The sequence below is a fragment of the Tenebrio molitor genome, chromosome 6, assembly GCF_963966145.1.
Source record: "Tenebrio molitor chromosome 6, icTenMoli1.1, whole genome shotgun sequence".
In the NCBI taxonomy this organism is placed as follows: domain Eukaryota; kingdom Metazoa; phylum Arthropoda; class Insecta; order Coleoptera; family Tenebrionidae; genus Tenebrio; species Tenebrio molitor.
Genome location: NC_091051.1, coordinates 20,415,448 through 20,438,293, shown reverse-complemented (window position 1 = coordinate 20,438,293; position 22,846 = coordinate 20,415,448). Strand labels below are relative to the sequence as shown.

The following is a 22,846-nucleotide window of genomic DNA, read 5'->3' as shown; positions in this document are numbered from 1 at the left end:
AAACACATAAGCGGGTATGAATTTGAGGGTTCAAATCATATTTAATTTTTACTCCTATTGGTGGTTAAATTTATTACGTGGACTTCCATAACACCCGGTATACCTCAAATCGTTGTCTTTGTCACAACATTCATAGTTTGAAACTTTTCACACTGAAGTTATTATATGAATGTATAGTATGTACTATAAAATGGAACAATCTTTTTATAGATTATAGATATTTCACGTTATTGAATAGGTTAGGTCAGAGTAGTTATGTAATCTTGATTCGTTAAGTACAATGATCTTACAATTTACGCTAGATGCGCCGTAGCTGGGTCGGGCAATGCGATGAAGTGATTTCAACCATAAGAGTGAGAAGGAGCATATGAATGAATAACAGGTTCAACAAAGAGAGGCTGACTGGTACCACGTGACTGTTGGCAACTTTCTGAACTTATACATTGGCTCTTATGGGGAAATTAATAAGAATTCTTACTAATTTGTGTAAGACTTGATTTTTGCCCAAGGGCGTTATCCCTCAATATTTGATAATTAATCGATCAGACTCATCGGTACACATTAAATTAGACAATCTCAGCTACAGTCATACGATAATCTACAATCGGACTCACCTCCACCTCATTCAGTCATTCAAAGGGTAAAGCACAGGTCCGGACTCGGGTTTGCTCAATGGGACGGTACAAACATGTAAATGATAAACACCTGACACATCTGTCGCGAATCAAGGTCATACAGTGACTCACCCGGGGGATTCCTCCCCCTAGCTTCTATCATGATGAGGGGCTCGAACCACGGGCGTCGTCTTCAGAGCGCTACGTTCCGGGATTGCGTTGGATGTTCTAGTAGCACCTGTAATAGCCCCGTGTGCAGTTTGGGGTGCATAGCCCGCCCGCAGTCTCCACAGAGGAAGACCGCCACGGCCAGAGTATGAGCCTACAACCCATTTCCATACGTCACTATGCCCCCTCAGTACCTGGGAACCGGGATGACCTCATAACCTTTTGACCAGCAACGTATGATCGGTGCATTTGGTTGCCACCACCAGCCATCTCTACGAGACGCGCCCGGTCAACGGCCTAGCCGTGTCATGAGCCAAAGGTGCCCCACCCGGACATCCGGTGCTCAGGAATCATACCATGGTATAGGGAGGTTTTACGCATTAAGGTACTGATTTATAGCCCAGGTTGCCCAAACCTGCTATCACCCAGTTACCAACACACCTGGTAACTGTATCTCTATTCACTACACCACTTCCGGGTCACAATTATTCACCTGCCGTCACTCTCGTACCTACTCGTACCTTGAACAGCCCGTCGGTCGCAGCTGCCAAGCGACACTGCCTCTGTCTCGCCTGTGGAACTCTTAAAAATCACCCCCGAGTCAAGGACCTTTCAGAACATAATTTATGAGCCACATGTTTGGGGTGGAAGAGGTAGTTTTTCTGTTGCGTTTTTAAAATTCTCTTACATTTGTAATAAAACAACTACTATTGAAATTGAATCAAGTTTATTAGTACATTATGAAAGGATTAATAAATTATTAATACTTCTTAGTGGCAGAAACGTTTATTTTTTAGAGTAAAGTAACAAACATCTAAGAATATAATTATAATATACATTTTGCTGATGCTGAAACAAAATTGACTTTGAATAGTGATGTCTGATACGTTTTTTAACCTCATTGATTTGCATATTCTTATGATGTATTCTGATAGTAAAATAATATTTACTTTAACATTAAATTCAATAATTGTAATAAATTATTATTGACCTAATCTTGGTCTAAAATATGAACATTTAATTCAGGAAAGTAATTTTTATATTTTTTTGTTAAATAACTTGTCTTATAAGAACGTTTCCACTTTCCAGCGAAATTTTTATTACCTACTTTTAAAAATCATTTCTGCGATCTTGCATATTTCTACAACAGAGACAAACAGTTTAATTAAACCTCCCCGATCTTTTCGACTTATTAGTCTGGAAATTGAATTTTGGTTTACTAGTTGAGAACATTCTGCACAATTAATTTTATTTTTCAGATTAGTAAATATAATTAATCAACTTAATAAGTACATAACATTTTTGTTTTACAATACAAAAATCTCCGACAATAATGCAGAATCTGGAAAAGTGCCCCGAATGCTTGTAGCGTTTTAATTTTTTAATTTTCTTGCTATGTAGCCACAAATGTAGGTAATAACATCGTCAGTATAGTCAGTGTATTCTGAAATCCTTTTGACCTAATTGCGCAAAAAAGGTTTCAATATCTTCACTTAATTTGTACGTTAATAAATACAACAAAAAATTATTTTTTTTCGATGATACCTGCCTTTCAATAATGATTTCTACTGAAAGTATGTTAATTATTATTAGTCCAATAAAGCCAGTTTTTCTCTTACTAAAAACCATTTTTCCACCCGACAGATTTTTCAAATTTATGATGCAGTTTTCAGCTTCGGCAAAGAATGCCTTAGTAATTTGTAGAAGAAATATTCACCTCTGACAGACATTTTTTGAAAGGATTCGTACTGAGTGAATTTCGCGTACCTATTATGTAGGTAGGGCCGGATTCACCAACGCCAGTTAAAGTTAACTGTGGGTTAAAATATACGAAAACATTGTTATAACAATAGGTAACTAAAGGAACGAAGCATTTAAATCTACATTTAACTTTAACTAGCGTTAGTGAATCCGCCCCGACGCCCGAATAATTTATCAATTGTGCGGCAAAAGTTTACTGTTGCATCTGTATTATTTCTAAAAGATGGGTGTTTTACTGTTAAAGCGATTACAATGCTTATTACACCTCGTTAAGAATAAGGAACACGCAGTTACTGCAGAAGTGCAGAATGTTTTGCCAACAGTCGGCTGACTTTTATTCGCTGTCTCACTTGTATGTAGAAGTCAATGCCTCTCACTCTACGGCGCGTCTAGTTAGATATAACGTCATTGGTTAAGTATGATTCAGGTTCTAATCGTCATCGTCAAGTCATGTCAGCACACACTTGCGACCTTGCGTCCTCAAGTGGACACACAAAACCACTGTAATTTACATTTGTGAAATGTTATTCCTATAGTTGAATTTTCGGTACCTACAATAACTGGCAACCGTCGAAAGTAGTACTTATCGGCTGATTGATAAGAGTAGGCATACATTTACCACAAATATCCTTGAAACATATCATCTAACATAAATGTCTACCTAAAACTGTCAGAATGTGTTTTTGCGGTTAGAATGGAACATTCGGTAGGTAAGTTTATTGTTATATGTAATACATAACTTCTATTTATTAAATATGCATATGCACTAAACTAGGTATTAAATGTTAATAGGTATGTAGTATTAAGTAACAGATTGAATAAAATAATAACTTGAGAAATTGTACTATTGTGGAGTCGTACTTCCATATAGGTATTAACATTGTTTTCGAATTAGATAAAATAGATAGTCTCGAAGAAATCTTTAAGAAAATTATTTTCGAAAGAATAAAAACCAGCTGCTACTACCGTGAGATCATTTAAATTTATAATTAAAGCAGGCCATGACTTTAAAATTATATTGGCAGCACCGTTGAGACGTTCATTTGGTTTGTCAAAGTGACGCTTCAAAATTCAATACAAAATATGAAACGGCCAGTTAATAACAGTTGTATCGAACACTCGGCTTGGATGCAACTGTTAACTTTAAAGTCATATCCTACTTTACTTATAAATTCAAATGAACTGACAGTATTGTATTGTAATTATATTAACAAAACTGAAAACTTATTAAATAAATGTTTTTTTCTAATTTTGACATACATATAAAGTGACACTTTTCAAAATTAATTGACGTTTGGAAACGTCACACTTTTCGTAACTGGTTACGAAAAGTAAAATCTTTCCTAACCGGTTAGGAAAATTTTATTGTATCACCAGTTGACACTGTCATATATTTTGTTTTTAAGCAAAATAACCGTGCCTACTTACCTACTTGATATTTTAACACAATGATAATTTATTATTAATGAAATTCATTACTTCGTTTAACGTTTGAAGAAACTTTTTTTTTTGTCGAAATTAGAAAAAATCTTGTATGTAACACGTTTGGAAATGCAATTTTGTGTAACTCGTGTGATTTTGCGGGATCTCGCTGCGCTCGTCCCGCAAATATTCCACTCGTTACACAAAATAACGCATTTCCTAACTGGTTACATAAATAGCTAATGTTTAAACGGAACAAAGTAGGGACGGTGATAAAATCTTAACCTTTTATTGCTCAGTGGGTATCTGTCGATGCAATATCAATTCAAATTTCAAAGGTATAGTATACTTACGTAGGTACTAATTTTGAAGGGTTTAAATAGCACTTATAATAGCACTTAAATCAAAAAAATAAAGCAAATAATGGAAGATTAAAAATTAAATCATGTCAAACCATTGTAACCCAATTGTGATAAACCAAGTGGGCAATTCAAAAATCCCACCAAGCGGCCATCCTTTTTTCTCTACCAACATAAGCAATGAAAATAAAACCCGCGAAAATTCAAAAAAAATGGCCAAGAGCGCGTGATCGTACCTCGTTAATTTCCCTACGTTATGGGATTTTTTTAATACAAATTAAACATTACCAGAATCGTTCCAACAGGGTTTGTGAACCACACAAAAGAGTGCAAATAAAACAACACAATAATTAAAACCAGCTATTTATTCAATGTTATGATTTTTGTTAACGCCGGGTAAAATGAATAATAAACGTCTCGGGAGAAGGCACCCAAGTCTCCCCAAATGTGAGAAGACTACTCATTTATAACTCTAGGAAAATGGTGAGCTCTGGCCATTCCCCTAGACCCCCGAATGAGGCTCCGCTAAAAACCTCTCCTGAAAATACGAACAAATCCGAAGTGACCACGTGAACGGGACAGTTATTGTAAGTTGAGCAAACCTGATTTCATAAACAACGCAATTCAAAATTCAGAAAAAACAGAAGGGTCATGTACGTTACAAACAAAACAGTTACTTCGGACCGTTCGAGCGGGAGCGGGCACTAGACGAGAACTTTAGCATGTTTTTTTTTCCAAGTTAATTTACAATGTGCGGCAGGCAGATACGCTATAGAAGAAGCGAGTGGTTTTGTGTGGTCCGGTGGTCTGTGGCACCTATCCTTACGACTTTAACATTTCCCGTCTACCCGTGATTTAGTGCTAAGGGAAAAGTCCTAACTGCTTTACGTTAAATCAAATCAAATTGATGTACTCTAAGTTCATCGGTTGAGTTGAATATGACTATTTCAAAGCAAAAACAAACGACGCTTGTCAAGTACCACAAACTTAGGGAACAGATCACCATTCCGGAAGTTTGTGCCAAGGAACTCGGATTCAACTTATACCATGAGCGACGTTGCGGACCAGCATTCAGCAAGCCCCGCCAAGCGTTATGGTTTTCGGGTCTCTCTTGGGGCGCAACATGTTAAACGAGGGGTCGCGGGGTCGTGTTCAACGATTGGATGTTAGGAGAAACTAAACCCCTCAAACAGAGAGAGACCCTCGCGATTAGGAAGAATTGACATTCACAGCAACTGGAAAATGCAAACGAAACCGCGACAAAACTTTGTTGACGGAGTAACCTAAGAACACGTTCAGTTTGGGATGGAAAAGTGGTAACAACCAATAACACATACATAAAAATTTAAAACCACAGTCCGGTCGACCCTAGCTTAGTTGAGCCGGTTTATCGACGTAAGGTGGCGCCCTGAATAATATGTAGGGCGCCAGGACCTAAACGATGGAAATAACTAAATGTAGAAGATCCCTGGATAAGGAAAAGCCCGCGCAGATACCTGAAATATAAACCCAATTGGTTGCTACCGGGATGGAAAGTGGAAACTTTAAAATTTTGATTAAAATGTTAAGCAATAAATAGATACTTGTTACACCAAAAGCGTCACTCGGAATAATTAAAAAGGGGATAAAAAATGAGGGAGTGCGCTTATAAAAAGTGAAAGCCACAGACGCACGCTAAAACTTGGTGTCCTTTTCTTTTAGGAAAGTTAGTGAATTGTAAAACCTGATTTGACAACAAAAAGAAAACGTGATCCGTACAATTTTATAAAATTTGCAAAGCTAGAACCAAGCTGCCTTACGCTCCTTCGCAAGCTTATAAATGTTAAAAGCGTAATACATGGGGAGGGTCGAGATAATTGTGGATTTTTTTTAAAACATGGTGGAAGTATCACAAACCCACGTGCGACCTATCTGTGTCTTATTATTGTTACACTACATTTCGCGCGAAACAGAAATAATTTTAATACCCCAAACACATACCCACCTAGTCCAAAAACAGAAGCTGGACAGCAACATTTAGCACAGTTCAATAAAAAAAAAACAACTAAAATCGCACAATTAAAACACAGAAGAAATACACAGTACTTCTGCACTCCTCTGCAGTCAAGACAAAAAGTATTCCCCCAAAAGAAAACGTGCCGTTCATCCCCTGTCGACTTTCACACCCGCCCCTAGCGGTCGCTGGCGGTACCGACATCGGTACGATCATGGCTTTTGTTGGCGGTTGGTTTGAATTCAAAAGCGGGTATCTCACAATGTTCAGTTAAAAAAAATCTGATCTAAGGGAAGATTATTGCAGTAACCTCCCCACAAGAAATAAGTTCTATGTACATGCGATTTTACGCAAATAAAAACTGGGAATTTTATGTAATGTAATACATATTTCAATAGATACCTACTTACTTCGAAAAAAATAGAAATTTAAAAACAATTAAACGGACAAACATTTAAAGGTTAAATATTCCTCTCCATCTTGTTACAATAACACTTTAAAAGCGATCCACTCGAAAATTATTTTCAAATTTTTTTTTAAGTTTCAAAAACAAATGTACTTAACAGCAACATGTTCGATACAAAAGGCCATACAAAATTCAGAATTGAGTTTCATGTAAAACTTTTCATTAGGATTGATAATATCATATGCAGAAAAGCAAAGTCTGAAATGTTTTTCTCTCTTATCGGAAATTATCCAATATGTACTATTCCGGACACGGAATCTTGGCCAACATTTTTTAGACATTTCTAAAAAAATTATGTAAACCAGTCCTTAGTGTCATTAATAAATGACAATTATTAAAAATGACTTTGACGTTTTTCTTGTGACATCAAAAAAGCAGGGAAATGGCATTATCGAGTCAAAAGTTGGGTTATATTCAATAAAGGCCAGTTCACACATATTTGTCAGTTAAATGTCAGTCGTGGCCAAGATTCCGTGTCCGGAATAGTACTACCTTTTGAAAAGCCTTACGCTGCATCACCAAAACTCTTGACTGAACTAAGATGCCGGCTTGACTTATTCCTCAATTAACCAATATAAGTAAAATATTGCTATGGACAACCATACATGATTTCCAATTCTCATATACATACTCGTATAATATACCAAGGGCCAGATATATTGCCGGAAATTTTTTCGAGCAGTCCTGACACACGAGTGTTTGTAGCAAGAAAATTACACGAGGGCGCCAGCCCGAGGGTAATTTTGAGCGACAAACACGAGTGTTGGACTGCAAGAAAAAAATTCTGGCGATATACAGGGTGCGTCTGCTTAAACTTTATATTTGAATATCTTCGTTATTTTAAATGTCTGCTCAATGATATTTAGTCTTAATTAAGGCTGCATTGCCCTCTTTACATAGGCACTAAAAAAATTAACAAGGATCTGGACAGAAGAGGAATATTCAAGAAAAAAATTAATGAAAAAAAAATATTTTCAGCATTTTCTAACATTATAACTTTTACCATGCATATCAAATGTTTCTATGTAGATTTTCTGCCTAATAATCATCCTAGTGCTTATTATTGACGAATAAATTAATGTTAAATAAAGACAATTTCCAGACTTCATTCACCAGTGTGTATTTACGTAAAAAAATACTTTACGGCTTACTGATTTACAAAAAAAAAAACATAATTAATTTATTATTTGACAACGTCAAAGTAAAAAAGTTCGTGAAATCTTTGAAATAATCTTTTATACAAGATGTCGTTCTCGCAGCAAGAGAAAATTAATATTATTTTTACGTATGGAAAGTGTCACCGGTGCTATCGAGCCACAGTAAGAATTCTTCAGGCCCGTCAAGAAAATGATAAATTTTCCGAAATGAATATCAGATAAATTGTAAAGCTGTTTGAAGATACTGGCAGTGTTAAAGAATTGCCACGAGTAAGGGATGCACTTACAAAAAATATTAGCTTTCAAAATGCCGTTGTTGATTAGGTAACTGAAAATCCACACACAAGCACAAGAGCAGTAGCGGCTACACTGAATGTCTCACAAAGCACGATTATTAGAACTTTAAAGTCTTTGAAATTTCATCCATATGAAATGATCCTGCAACAAGAACTTTACTGAGGAGTTTTTATTCCAGAATTGAAAGGTGTGTGGAAGTTAATGGTCGAAATAAATTTTGAGCATCTAATTTAGTTATGTATAATTATTTTGAGGACATTTTTTAAATTTTCTGTGCTGCTAATTGTGTTACATTGTTGAATTTATTGCAGATATTTAAATTGTTATTATTTAGTATGTGTTTAAATTATTTATTCACCTTCACCCCCTCTTTAAGCTTGACGCTTACTTTAAAATAGTTTAGTAAATTTTTCCAGAGAAGACTGATCCCTAGGATGCAGACGTACTATGGCGGACAATAAATTTAGGCCGGCAAATTTCTGACATTTCAAAAATGTCAATGCAAGCGACCATTTATTGTCATTATGACTGATGTGTCAGTTTGTCAAACTGAAGGTTTTCAAGCTGTTTGGCGTTTCCTTTCGTCTTTTTCGTAACTTACAGATCATGACGCACTAGCATAACTGATTTGTAGTAGCACTTCTCTCTGGTGCTCGCTTCTTTTCTCAATTTTAATTTTGATTATCGCTGTCACGATGACAAGAATGACAAAAATCGAAAATGGGGTTAGTTGAACATAATGCCAGCTTCACATTTTGATGTCAACTCAATGACAGGCCGGCCTAAATTTATTGTCCGCCATAGTACCTACACCGGAGTTTGTACATACATACCCATTTGAATTTGTATTGTGTTTTACCGAATAGTTCAGTAGTAAAAGAATTTCAAATAAGGTAACAATGCCCCGTCAAATTGACGTATCTAAATTATTTGCTGAAAAATGAGTCATCTGTGAAACAAATTCGTAACAACTTTTTACGCATAAACTCTGTTTTGAACACAGCTGGAAAATTAGTTCTTTTTAACACTAATTTATTGCGTAGTCATCAGTAAAAGTGTAATAAAAACAATACAGGGAGATACAGAGGCCACAGCTGAATATGTTATACTCCGTAATCTGAGAAAAAGCCAAAAAAAAAATTTTACTGCGGTTATTTTTCAAATAACTCTGTATCCTTGCAGGTTTCGTTAACTTTTGTTAAGCACATGTCAAGAGGTCATTAAGAAATATAATATTGCTAAATATTGTTTACCTTAATTGATAATTAAAAAAGATATTCGGATATAAAGTTTTAGTAGACGCACCCTGTATATCTGTTCCGAGGTATATTCGGAAGAGAATCGCCCGAAAAAACTTTTCCCTAAGTAAATTATATCGGAAATTTTCCCTAGGGAGTTGTGATTTGTCAATATAAATCATGTGACATTTGAGGGCGATTCTCGACTGTAATTACACGAGAGGTCTTTTTTTGTCCGGATAAAATTGAATTTTTTTACGATAATTTACCAAAAAGAAACCAAATTAGAGTTTAAAAAATGAAATTTTATCCTGGACGAAAAAAACCTCGAGCGTAATTCGATGAGATAATTTAATGAATATATAATAGGTAGGTAATTATGAAAAATTGAATTGGCCATTTTGCACGTCAATGTTTAAGATTGTTGGTTCGTTATCATAACAACAAACAATAATCAGGTTCGAAAGAGTTTGGCATGGAAGTTTAAGCACATTTTATCCAGATGCAAAGTTAGGGCTAACTTTATCCGATGTCAAAGTGACAAATACATCGCGGCTTATGGGATTTTTTATACATGAATTAAATTATCATATATAATATACCAATGGACAGATATATTGCCGGAAATTTTTTCGAGCAGTCCTCACACACGAGCGTTTGTAGCAAGAAAATTACACGAGGGCGCCAGCCCAAGGGTAGTTTTGAGCGACAAACAGGAGTGTTGGACTGCAAGAAAAAATGTCTGGCAATATATATCTGTCCCGAGGTATATTTGACAGAGAATTGCCCGAATTTTTTTTTCCCTAGGTCAATTATATCGGAAATTTTCCCTAGGGAAAATATCCGCTTAATTAAATTGTGATTGGTTGCTATTCAAACAATTCGGAGTTGTGATTTGTCAATATAAATCATGTGACATTTGAGGGCGATTCTCAAAATAATTTTTCAAATTAAGTTTTTATTTTTTTTATTTCTTGTTGCCTTCAGAAGCTAGTTTTTATTGAAGCCACTTAGAACTCCTTTTCAAATTTATACTTGTCTCTTTTTCTTTCTGTTTTTGTCATTCCTCACTCAAAAAATCTGTACCTACATACATAATGTATTAAAGTATTTTCTCTAGAATTTTCTCTAATCGGGCTTAGATTATTATGATTATACACATGGTTTTTCTTTTTGTAGCAAAAATATTTTACTTGTTAGTTATTTGTTATAGCACTAATATTTATCGTAAATTAACTCGCATGTTTATTTTCTGTTCATTTATCAATTGTTATTTCTTTTTTGATTATTTTTTTAAATTTATTTTAGGCCTCAAAAACCAGGGACAATATGTCAACTTTTCACAATTATTCAGTAAGTATATACAGGGTTATTATAAATGATTGTCCCACCGCAGTTGACATTGGTGACGTAGTTGAATGTGCCGCAAGCCTCATAAGATAAGTGAGACTAGTATCGCTGATAGGTGGCGATACTGGCGGTAGTGGAAATCTGTCTACTATAGGGCATTCATTTTAAATGTTGGGTAAAGTTGTAAACTCAAAACACCATAAATTACGAAAGCGGCAAATTTTCATTGTATCGGTACCGTAAAGTAAGAATCCCTCTGTTCATATAAAACTGGTACCACATCGTACTTTCACCATCTTATCGACGAGCAAAAGAAAGAGACGTTAAAATATCCACAAGTAAAAAAAAAATTAAAACACACTTTGTGATCAGTGACCAGAAAAATGTAAAGAGATTGTTGATTTTAAATAATGTATTTAACAAATAAGATTACTAAATAAAGAAATAAGAGTAATTAGCAAAGTATCCATTACATGTATATTTTAAAGTAAGTAAGAAATAAATAATAAAATACGTAAACAAATAAAAAATTAATCGTCATCTGAATCAAATTCACTAGATGATTCACCAGTATTGGCAACAAATATTAATGGTTCCACTTGGTTTTCTAAAAGTTGATCTCGATCCCACCATTCTTTAATTTCGGACCCGAATATATTGAACACACTTTTAGATTCACTGAGTTTCGGACAAGTGTCAAAGCAGGCAAGTTTTATTACAAAACCCAACATTTAAAATGAATGCCCTATAGTTTGTTTAACGTTGCGAGGCTGGCGGTACATCCACTGTATTTTGTCATGTGTAGGTACCTATTTAGTAAACAAGCGACAAATAACAGTTTTCTAAAATTGAAATATGGAATACTTACCGAGAAAGGTTATTTCAAATTGTTAATGGGTAGATAGTTTGATAATAAAAAATATTTAATTACCCTAACTACAACTATTAATTACAATTCCGTATCTGCAAAAAAAAACAAGAAAATCTTACTTTTTCTAGAAATTTCAGTAATTTTTTTCATTTTGTGTAAATCTTTATTAGGTACACATCTTTGTAGTATTTTTAAATTTGTTCTTTATTATCTTCCAGTTTATGCTGTCGCTAGGTACATGTTTTAAATATGTTTGCACACTCTTCAAATCTGGAGATTATAATTTGTTTTGCAAGTTTAATTTCATTTCAAACCGATATAAAAACAAAATTTTAAACAATTAATTTATGTTTGCAGAAGTTCAAAAAACGGCGGGGTACGACAGACAAAGGTAAAGACTACGAAAACTTAATAGTAGCTAATTTTGCATTAAAACTAATATCAAATGACAACATAAAAAACTTCACAATATCGTCAAACGATGCTGATTTTGGTGATTTTGACGATGTAGTTCTTGACATTGAGTTCAATGACAACAGTGTGGAAAAATATGCCTTACAATTGAAACATGTAAATACACAAAAACCTGTAATATTACAACATTTAACAGCACAAAGTGGGGACCTTGCCTTAAAAAAGTATTTTAAATCTTTCCAAGAAATTGAAAAATTAGCTTGTGGCCATAAATTAATCCTTTATACTAATCGCATCTTTGACTCTGCTGAAGAAATACTTATTGAATATGTCGATGAAGAATGTTTTGATCTTAAAATAATTAAATGTGAAGCAATATCACTCCTTAACACTTCCAACAGGTCCAATTGTTGTTACAAATTTGACGTAGTAGAGAAAGATATTCCAGTTTCCAGAAAATACAAGATATTTTTTGAAAATTTTTTTATGTACACTAATCAAAGTAATGTGGAACAAGTTAAAAAAGCCGCTAATAAGATTTTTCAAGAAAAATTCGCTTGTGATAAAAAAGATTCAAATACTTATTTCAATGTTATTTCGGAATGGAGTGGATGTGAAGGGGAAAAAGACAAATTAAATAAAGTATTCGTACAGCGCGTAATAGCCCTTCAGTTAATGTCTTCGTCAATTAAACCATTGTCTTTTGGTCCCGTCAGTGAAAAAATGAAACTGTTGCGGAAAATAATTACTTCATTTGGTGTCACTGTATGTGGGGAAAGTGCATATGAATATGTACAGCCAATCTGGGGAGATGTTAGGAATGAATTATCAGATAGCAAAGTTATTAGAAGATTAATACAAAATTATCAAATTACCGATAGAGCTATCTCTGACTTAACCGATAAAGACTGGAGTATATTACTTTGGTTAATAGATAAGGCTCCATTAATTTTAATTGAGAACAAATCCACTTATAAAGCAATAGAATTATGTCAAAGCGGAAAATTTGTTATACTTGGAAAAGGTCCGTCAAAAGGGGAATTAAAAAATCGTTCAATATTTAGAACTCTCTTGGATGTAGATGCTAGAGAAGAAGCATATAAATATATTTTAGCAAAATTTATGTGGTCGATACAGGAGAAGAAAGAAACGAGTATTGGACAACTTCTTGAACAGAATGAAAAACTTCGTGAAACTGTGACCACAAATGAGTTACTAGAAATGGCCAATCGAACATATTACATTTATGACAAAAAACAAACAAATCCGGAACCTTACATTACAAAATTTCTATCACTAAATATTATTGATTTTAAATACTTGGAAACAATTGACAGTAGCACGTTAATCGTAATCAGCAATGTCAGCGAAGAAGAAAAAATTAATAATCACCTAAAAAATTTCAATTTGATTCCAATCGATAAATACCTAAAAACGAAAAAATTCGAACATTTTAGCGGCATAGTTGAATATGCAGATAACGAGATATTAAAGAATTTCGATTATAAGGAACGGAAAAATATTTACATCAGTGAAACGGAGTGTTCTCAGGAAAACGTCTGTAAATTATGTGAACAAAATGAAAGTATCAAAATATGGCATCATTTCAGAATAACCAGTGAGAAAAAATTACAATGGATTCAAAGCAACAAAATAACCGATTTGGATCACTACCGCATCAATGATTACTTTGTGGAAGAAAGGGCATTTTATAAAGTAGAGTCTAATAACAATGTGAATATTATAAATGGCAAGCCAGGCATAGGAAAATCGGTGCTGCTGAATAACCTCAGAAACAACATTTCCTTAAAATATTGCACAGTACTTCTAACTTCCAAAGAAATTTCCTCTTTCTGTGATCAGGCTCAAAATATTGCTAGTACCGACACATTTACAAAATATATTCTGGAATCAAAATATAAAAAATACAAAACATTCGATAAAAACTGTCTCCTACACTTAATAGAAAAAGGTGAAGTTGTCTATCTATGGGACGGCTTAGATGAAATTGGTGGTAACAATTTAAAAACTATTACAACACTTATACACAAGCTGTCCCAAAATAGTTTGATGCAGTGGATTGCTTGTCGACCCCATTTAACAGAAAATTTAGAGAGGGAATTCAATGTGCTATCGAGAACTATTAGTCACATCAATGATGAACAGCAAACTTTCTACATGAAAAACAGACTGACGTCTCTTGGTCTTAATGAAACTCTCAGCGAGATCATTGACATGATTAAAACTAAAATTATGTTTCCTGAATCTAATGATATTTTGGGAATCCCAATACAAATTTTTATGTTTACCGAGCTATTTCTAAACAATCCAAAAAAATATCAAGATTTATTAAAGGGAATTTTCTCGTTGGCTGACTTGTACCATTACTTTATACAGGAAAAATTTAACATTTACTACAAAGATAAGGCTAATATGTCTGTTGACAATAAGAATGCTGAGGACATACTTGAGGAAAACAAAATCAACAGACTTAACGATTACGAGAAAGCAGCTCTAACAGCGTTATTCGACAGCGAATTTTTGAAACAAGAAAATATTAACTGCGACAAATTCTTAGACAAAATAAAGGCAAAAAACGATCCTTGTGGCTTTATTACGGAAATTAGTGAAAATGGACAACCGAATTTTGTTCATATTTCCTACGCTGAATATTTCGCTGCAGTTTATTTTTCAAAATATTATCGGCGCATCTCTACTTTTAAAAACATTATTTTCAAGGAAAAATATACCAACATACGGTTCTTCTTCGATTTGATTTTAGCCAAGAATTCACCCATTCATGTAGCTGTTTTATATAAAAATTTACATGCATTAAAAAATCACATAGACAAAATCAAGTGTAAAGATTTAGGTGGAAGAAACGTTTTACATTTAGCTTGTTCCTGGGGAGAAAGATTCCCAATTTTAAATGTGATCAGAAATAATGGAAATTATGTAATAAATTGTGAAAATGATCAATTAGGGAAGCCGGAAAATTTAGAATACAGAAACATCTTGGAGTATTTACTTGATAAAATTGATGTTAACGAAACTGACGACCTGTTCAAGATAAATGCGCTGTTATATGCCGAAAGATGTAATTGTTTATTTGCAATAGCATATATTGAAGTAAAACAAAGAACAGGATTTTTAGAACAAAAAGATGAAAGCTTTATTTGCAGCATTTTGTATTATTCTGTGAAATTTGGGTACGCCGAATTTGTTGGTCTAGTTGGAGACAAAAAATATGTGGTGAAAAAGGAAGACCTCACGATGTTGCATGTAGCGGTAGAAGAATCTCGTAATAACTGTTTAGAAAAACTGCTTTTGGAAGACTTAAACAGAAACGAACTAAACAGTCAAGATCTTCTTGGTCGTACGCCTATTTTTTTGGCGTGTGATCAAGGAAATAAAAAAATTGTTCAATTATTAATTCAATCCAAGGCCAATATAAACATTGCTGACAATAATCGCTGGACACCACTCCATTCAGCTTGCCACAAAGGACATAAAGAAATTGTTCAAAAGTTAATTGAATCCGAAGCCCGTGTCAACAAAGTTAGTAACAACGGATCGACACCGCTTCATTTAGCCGCTCAAAAAGGTCATGAAAAAATTGTTGAATTGCTAATCAAAAGCAAAGTCAATTTTGATATCCAAGATAACAGTGGCAGAACACCCCTATATTTGGCCTCAAAAAACGGACACGAGAAAGTTGTTCGACTGTTGCTTAAGAAGAAGGCAAACTTCAGAATAGTTGATCAAGATGGCTGGACTCCAGTCCATTCTGCTGCCTACAACGGTCATGACAAAGTTGTCGAAGTACTGCTTAATTTTGAAACTAATACCGACCTCACTACTACCGATTTTAAATCCACACCCCTTCATTTAGCTACCCAAAATGGGCACAAAAAGGTTGTGCAGTTGTTAATTAAACACAACGCCAGGATCGACGTGTGTAACAAAAAGGGTTCCACACCACTCTATTTAGCTTGCAAGAATGGACATGACAAACTTGTTCAACTATTTCTTAAGCAGAAGGCTGATTATAATGTGGTCGATGAAGACAAGTGGACTCCACTTCATACGGCTTCATACAACGGGCACAAAAAAATTGTACAAATATTAATTAATTTTAATGTCACCATTGACGTTGTTACCAACCTGGGATCAACTCCACTGTATTTAGCTGCCCAGAATGACCATGAAAATATTGTGGAACTTCTGATTAAACACAACGCCAACATTAGTGCGAAAGATAAAGACGATTGGACACCGCTTCATATAGCTTCCAAGAATGGACAAGTCAATATTATTAACTTGTTAATCGAACACGGTGCCCAGCTTGAAGCAAAAGACAAAGATGGCTGGTCCCCGCTTTATGTGGCTTGCAAATACGGCCATAAAAATGTTGTCAAATTATTAATTGAACATAACGCCGACATCAACACCAAAGATAAGGACGGCTGGTCGCTGCTTCATACGGCCTCTTACAACGAACATAAAAATATTGCTCAGCTGTTAACTACGTTGGGTAATCAAGTCAATGTTGTTACTAATCGCAAAGCAACCCCACTTCACTTAGCTGCCCAGAAAGGACACGAGAGCGTTGCCGAATTTTTAATTGAGCACAACGCTAATCTTAACGCGCAAGATAATTTCGGTCGAGTACCACTTTATTTGGCTGCCAAGAATGGCCACGAAAACATTGTTAAATTATTAACTAAACATAAAGCGGCTCTTGACGTGAGAGATAACGACGGATGGACCCCACTCCATACAGCTGCCTTCAACGGTCATAAAAAAATTGTTCTGTTGTTAGCCGGATTCCCTGACAGCGTCAACGTTACTACAAAGCTCGGAACGACACCTCTTCATTTAGCTGCTCAAAAAGGGCACACAAATGTAGTTGAAGTATTAATCCAACAGGATGCAAATATCAATGCACAAGATAAAAATGGTATCTCGCCACTTTATTTAGCATCCAAAAATGGACACAAAAATGTTGTTAAATTGTTAATGCAATACAATGCTGACCATGCCGCGGCAGATAAAGATGGATGGTCACCACTTTATGTGGCTTGTAAAAACGGACATCAAAAAGTTGTTAAATTACTAATTGAGAACAACGCTAATGTTGATGTCAGAGATAACGATGGCTGGACACTGCTTCATACAGCTTCTTACAACGAACACAAAGACATTCTTCAACTGCTAATTACATTGACCGATAGCATCAATGTTGCTACTAAGCTTGGAACGATGCCGCTTCACTTAGCTGCACAAAGAGGACACGAAAATATTGTCAGATTATTAACTGAACACGGTGCGAATCTCGATGCGAAAGATAAATATGGTCGAATACCGCTTTATTTAGCTTCCAAGAATGGACATGAAAAAGTTGTTAAAGTATTAACTGAACGTAAAGTGAACATTGACGTGAAAGATAACGATGGTTGGACGTCACTTCATACGGCTGCTTACAACGGTCATAAAACAGTTGTTCAATTATTACTTACATTCACCGATAACGTTGACGTCACCACTAATGTCGGTTCGACATCTCTTCATCTAGCCACTCAAAACGGACACGAGAACATTGCTAAACTGTTACTCGAACAAAACGCGAACCCTGACGCAAAAAGTAATGATGAGTGCACACCGCTGTATTTTGCGTGCAAGAAAGGATACCGAAAGCTTGTTGAGTTGTTCCTTAAAAGAAGCGTCAACTTTGAAGTGACCACTAAAGATGGTTGGACACCGCTTCATTCAGCGTCTTTCGAGGGGCATGACAAAATTGTTCAGTTGTTAATTAATTTTGGAGCCAGCATTGGTGTCGTCACCAATTTGGGATCGACGCCACTTCACTTTGCTGCTCAGCAAGGGCATCAAGCTACTGTTCAACTGTTAAGACAAAACAATGCTGGCTTAGAAGTACGTGACGAAAATGGTTTGACACCGTTTCATTTGGCTTCCCAGAATGGATACACAGAAATTGTTGAATTTTTAGTTCGATCAAAAGTCCGCACTGATGTTATTAACAATCTTATGTCTACACCACTGCATTTAGCTTCCCAAAATGGACACGAGGAAGTTGTTCAACTGTTCATTAAATACGAAATAGATTTGGAAACAGTTGATGCAAATGGTCTGACACCACTTCATTTAGCGTCGCATAATGGCCACGAAGACGTTGTTTGCTTGTTAATTCAGTCCAAAGCTAACCTTGACGCTGCTACTAATCTTGGATCGACACCACTCCATTTGGCTTCCGAAAACGGCCACGAAAAAATTGTTGAAATGTTGATTCAATGCAAAATCAACTTTGAAGTTCCAGATAAAAATGGTTTAACACCTCTTCACTTAGCTTCCCAGAACGGGCATAAAACAGTAGTCCAAACGTTAATCAAATACAAAGCCAACTGCGAAGTAACTGATAAAAACGGATTGACTCCTCTTCATTTAGCTTCTCAAAATGGACATGACGAAATTGTTCAAAAATTAATTCAAAATAAAGTCAACTTAGAAGCAACAGATAAAAATGCTTTAAGACCACTTCATTTAGCTTCCCAAAACGGACACGAAGAAGTTGTTCAGTTACTAATTCAGTCGAAAGCTAACACAGATGTCGTTACTAACTTTGGTTCGACTCCACTTCATTTAGCTTCCGAGAACGGTCACGAAGATATTGCTCAATTGTTTATTTTATGCAAAGCTAATATCGAAGCGTCTGATAAAAATGGTCTGAGACCACTTCATCTAGCTTCCCTAAATGGTCACAAAAAAATTGTTCAAATGCTAATTAAAGGCAAAGCTCACGTTGAAGTAGCTGATAACAATGGTTTCACACCGCTTCATTTGGCTTCTCAGAATGGGCACGAAGAAGTTGTTCTGATGTTAGTTCAGTCAAAAGCTTCTCTAAATGTTGTTACCAATTACGGATCGACACCGCTTCATTTAGCGTCCAAGAAGGGACATAAAGAAGTAGTTCAGCATTTAATTGAGTGCGGGGCAGGCTTCAAATTTCTCGATAAAAATGGATTAACACCACTTTGTTTGGCTGACAAGAATGGACAAGAAGAAATTGCTCAAATGTTAAGAAAACGTACTGAAACCATGGCCAATGTTAACATTGCTGATCAAAGTTTCTAAACATGGTTTAACTTAATGACTAATGACTATTATAGAAATTTCTGCCCTACTATTCATTTTTATTTAAATAAATATTTAAGCTCCTCCAACAAAAAAAAAAAAAACAGGTTAAATAAAGATATCTTCCATAAAATTTAATTGTACTTCAATACCTATTACTAATGTTGATAAATATTCAAAGAGAAGTCCATTTAAAGTGGCTGTGATTAAAATTTTAATTGTAACATTTAGCATTATATGTAAGTGTGTACATTTTACACTATTGTGTAGATATACACCGTGTTTTGACAAAAAGTAGTTTGGACATCCCTGATTTTTTTTAAGTTCCCCTTTTTCATACAATTGTGTAAAAGCTCTCCAGTGATTGTGTTAGTAGTTAGTTAGGGGTGTCCAAAACTAGTTCCCATTGTGAAATGTATTTTGTGTTGCGTTTAGACTTCGTCTGGCTGGTACTCTTACGTGAAACACATTGTATAATCATTTTTAAAATGTTTCAAAAACTTATTATAACCGTGTAAATAAATATATAGGGTAATCTGTGATATGTATCCAAATGGTTCTCTTTTCATCATTGTTAACTAAATTTTATATTAAGAACATTATGGAATACATACTTAACACGAATAATGATTTTTGTGCATACAGTGAGTTTTTTTTAAGACTGGTCATAGGGTTTTACATGCTAATTTTTCAACCCCCTGTTAATTTTTATTTTTGTGAAAATTACAAAGCTTAGCGTTGTTTTTAGATTAAACAGTAATATTGTTTCAATATATTATCATATCCCACAATTTTACTACAAAACTAGGTCGAATATTTTCATGAGCATAAAAGTTAACAGGGGTTGAAAAATTTGCATGTAAAACCCTAGTCTTAAAAAAACTCACTGTATATTGTTTCTTAATTTCAGACTGTAAAAACTTAGTTCTGTTATATTAACTAAACTGAAACCTGCAGTTCTAAATTTAAAAAAATATAGTTTAATTCTATAGCTCAAATTGATTAATTGTGTCACATTTTTTAAGTTATAAAAATTAATTCAACAGTTTTCGTTGTCACAAAGTATAATTTATGTTATTTCGTTATAAACCGTGGTGAAAATGGCAGTAGCAATAATTTTATTATTATTATACAATAATTAAAAGTTGTCAGCATGAAAGGGCTCAGGAAATAAATTACATTCGGTAACTTTTTTACTGTTCTATCTATACAGGGTGTTGAGAGGAGATGGAACACGAGTAAACGGGAGAGAAAGCTGTTATTACCAATTTATATAGGTGTATATATTTTTTTTGGCACATTCGCGGAATTAAAATTTTGGGCAGCATTTTTCTGTCACTTCAACAAAATCTCTGTAAACCACCTTTTACTATCATCATGACTGACATTCAAAAATTAAAGTTTTCTGTGTCGGTCACGCAGCCAGTTTTTGAATTTTGAGTTAATTGCGCTGACTGTAATTAAATCATCGTTTCCACTTGCTACATACCCGTTATTATGCTATAGGTAAATCACTATTTATTAATACCAATAAATCAAAATGACAAAATTTGACAAGAGTAAAACATGAGGTTATACTATGGCGGACAATAAATTTAGGCCGGCCTGTCATTGGCTTGACATCAAAATGTGAAGCTGGCATTATGTTCAACTAACCCCATTTTCGATTTTTGTCATGCTTGTCATCCTGACACCGATAATCAAAATTTAAATTGGGAAAAGAAGCGTGCAGCAGAGTGAAGTGCTACTACAAATCAGTTATGTTAGGGCGTCATGATCTGTAAGTTACGAAAAGGGCGAAGGAAACGCCAAACAGCTTGAAAACCTTCAGTTTGACAAACTGACATATCAGTCATAATGACAATAAATGGTCGCTTGCATTGACTTTTTTGAAATGTCAGAAATTTGCCGGCCTAAATTTATTGTCCGCCATAGTACCTATTAACGTAAAGGTTGTTTTAGAGTTTACTGTATGACTGTATGGAAATTACAATACTGCCCGAAATTTTAATTCCGCAACTCTACTAGACCATGATCTCTCCTTGCAGAATTGCGATACAAAATTTCTAGGGCCCCTCATATTAGATTACGAACTAATGGTTCACACCATCCTTGATAAGTACGGTCATTGTTATCGTACAAATTATCTGAAAAACATTTTTTCAGGATCAAGACAAATGTAAGTTAAACTTATTAGGCGATTCTTCTTCTGTCATAAATTATCTATTCCTATAACTTTTTAATTTTATGTTCAAAATATTTATAGTGTTATCTACACTCACGATAATTTCAATTCTGAGTTGACATCAACATTAAATCTAAAAGCACCACGTGGTGAGTTTGTTTTCTAAGAGTCATCCTTACATTCTCCATCAACTGCTGACGCACGTAAAGGAAGAACTACCTATATAAACACACCGTCCCAACGTATGACTGCCAAAAACGTCAGCCATGGTCGCTTCAAAAACGAGAGCCTTGAATGCCCAATATCTCAAAATTAGAATTGTGTACTTACCTACTCAGATCCTGCGAGACACTCCAAAACGATAGGTACAACTCGTTGTGTTGTGACTGTGAACTCAAGACACTACTGGGGAAGAAAGAAGTGACGTAGAAAATGAATTGTATTGTATGAGAACATCAGAGAGAAAACGAAGACGACGAAATTGAGATTGTCTATTGAAGACATTTTGTGATGAGAAGATATGTCATAATTTGGAATAAATGAAACGTGACGGGTTCGTTTTCTACGAGGCATCCTTACATTCTTCAATAACTGCTAACGCACGTAAAGGAAGAACTACATGAACAGCCGGTCTCAACGTATGACTGTCAAAATTGTCAGCCATGGTTGAGTCAATATCTCAAAAATGGAATTGTAAACTCAAATCCTGCGAGACGCTCCAAAACGATACAAGTAGGTGTGTTGTAATTGTGAACTCAATACACTACTGGGGAAGAAAGAAGAGACGTAGAAATTGAGATTGTATATTGAAGACCTTTTGTGATGAGAAGAATATTTATTGTTTGGAATAAATGAAGCGTGCCACAACTAATAAATTTTACACGTTCATGGAATAGGAAGTACTTACGATTACAATAAGTGGCAAACGAAAGTACCGAGGTAGAGCGATCCAACGTAGCGATGGTACATATACCTAACAATCTAACTCAGACTCGGCGTAATCGGGAGTGTAGCTAACAATGGTTTACTAAATAAGTATAAACAGAGACTTATGCGATCTTCCTTTAAAACGTTTTACGCAACTGACAATTGGTTTTTGTACATTTTTTCATAATCTAAAATCGGCATTATGTCCCTGTTTATTTATTGTAAGTTTTTATTTTATTGCAAGAAACATTCATGTCTTCCAAGAATTTATATGTTAGAAATATGTAGGTAACCTATAAATATAAGTATAGAAATATATGCATAAATAATGTAACATAATATATTATTTTTTTTATTTTGTAATAAATTTTAAATTTTTTGAGCATTTCTCCCTTATAACCACCAAACCATTGTTTTACTATCGACATGTTTCATTTCTGAGATTAGTAAATTTCAATATTACTTTTCCAGT

The 22,846-nt window shown here is 34.7% G+C and overlaps 1 protein-coding gene across 2 annotated transcripts; it reads left to right on the top strand.

Annotated features, from left to right (window-relative positions):
• Nucleotides 1-2,975: 2,975 nt before the first annotated feature.
• LOC138132403 (uncharacterized) lies at nucleotides 2,976-22,753 on the top strand. Of its 2 annotated transcripts, none has more exons than XM_069049878.1 (3): nucleotides 2,976-3,249; nucleotides 10,784-10,828; nucleotides 12,054-22,753. In XM_069049878.1, exons 1-3 carry the CDS (start codon nucleotides 3,238-3,240, stop codon nucleotides 19,260-19,262), a joined length of 7,266 nt encoding a protein of 2,421 aa, XP_068905979.1. In that variant the 5' UTR covers nucleotides 2,976-3,237; the 3' UTR covers nucleotides 19,263-22,753. The 2 variants fall into 2 exon arrangements, with proteins under 2 accessions (XP_068905979.1, XP_068905980.1); XM_069049879.1 differs by having other exon boundaries at nucleotides 2,976-3,253.
• The last annotated feature ends 93 nt before the right edge of the window (nucleotides 22,754-22,846 follow it).

What these genes read in the sequence shown, in the direction of transcription:
- LOC138132403 (XM_069049878.1), top strand. An exon ending in CAACTTTTCACAATTATTCA is followed by an intron (nt 10,829 to 12,053) that starts GTAAGTATATAC and finishes TTATGTTTGCAG; the next exon opens with AAGTTCAAAAAACGGCGGGG.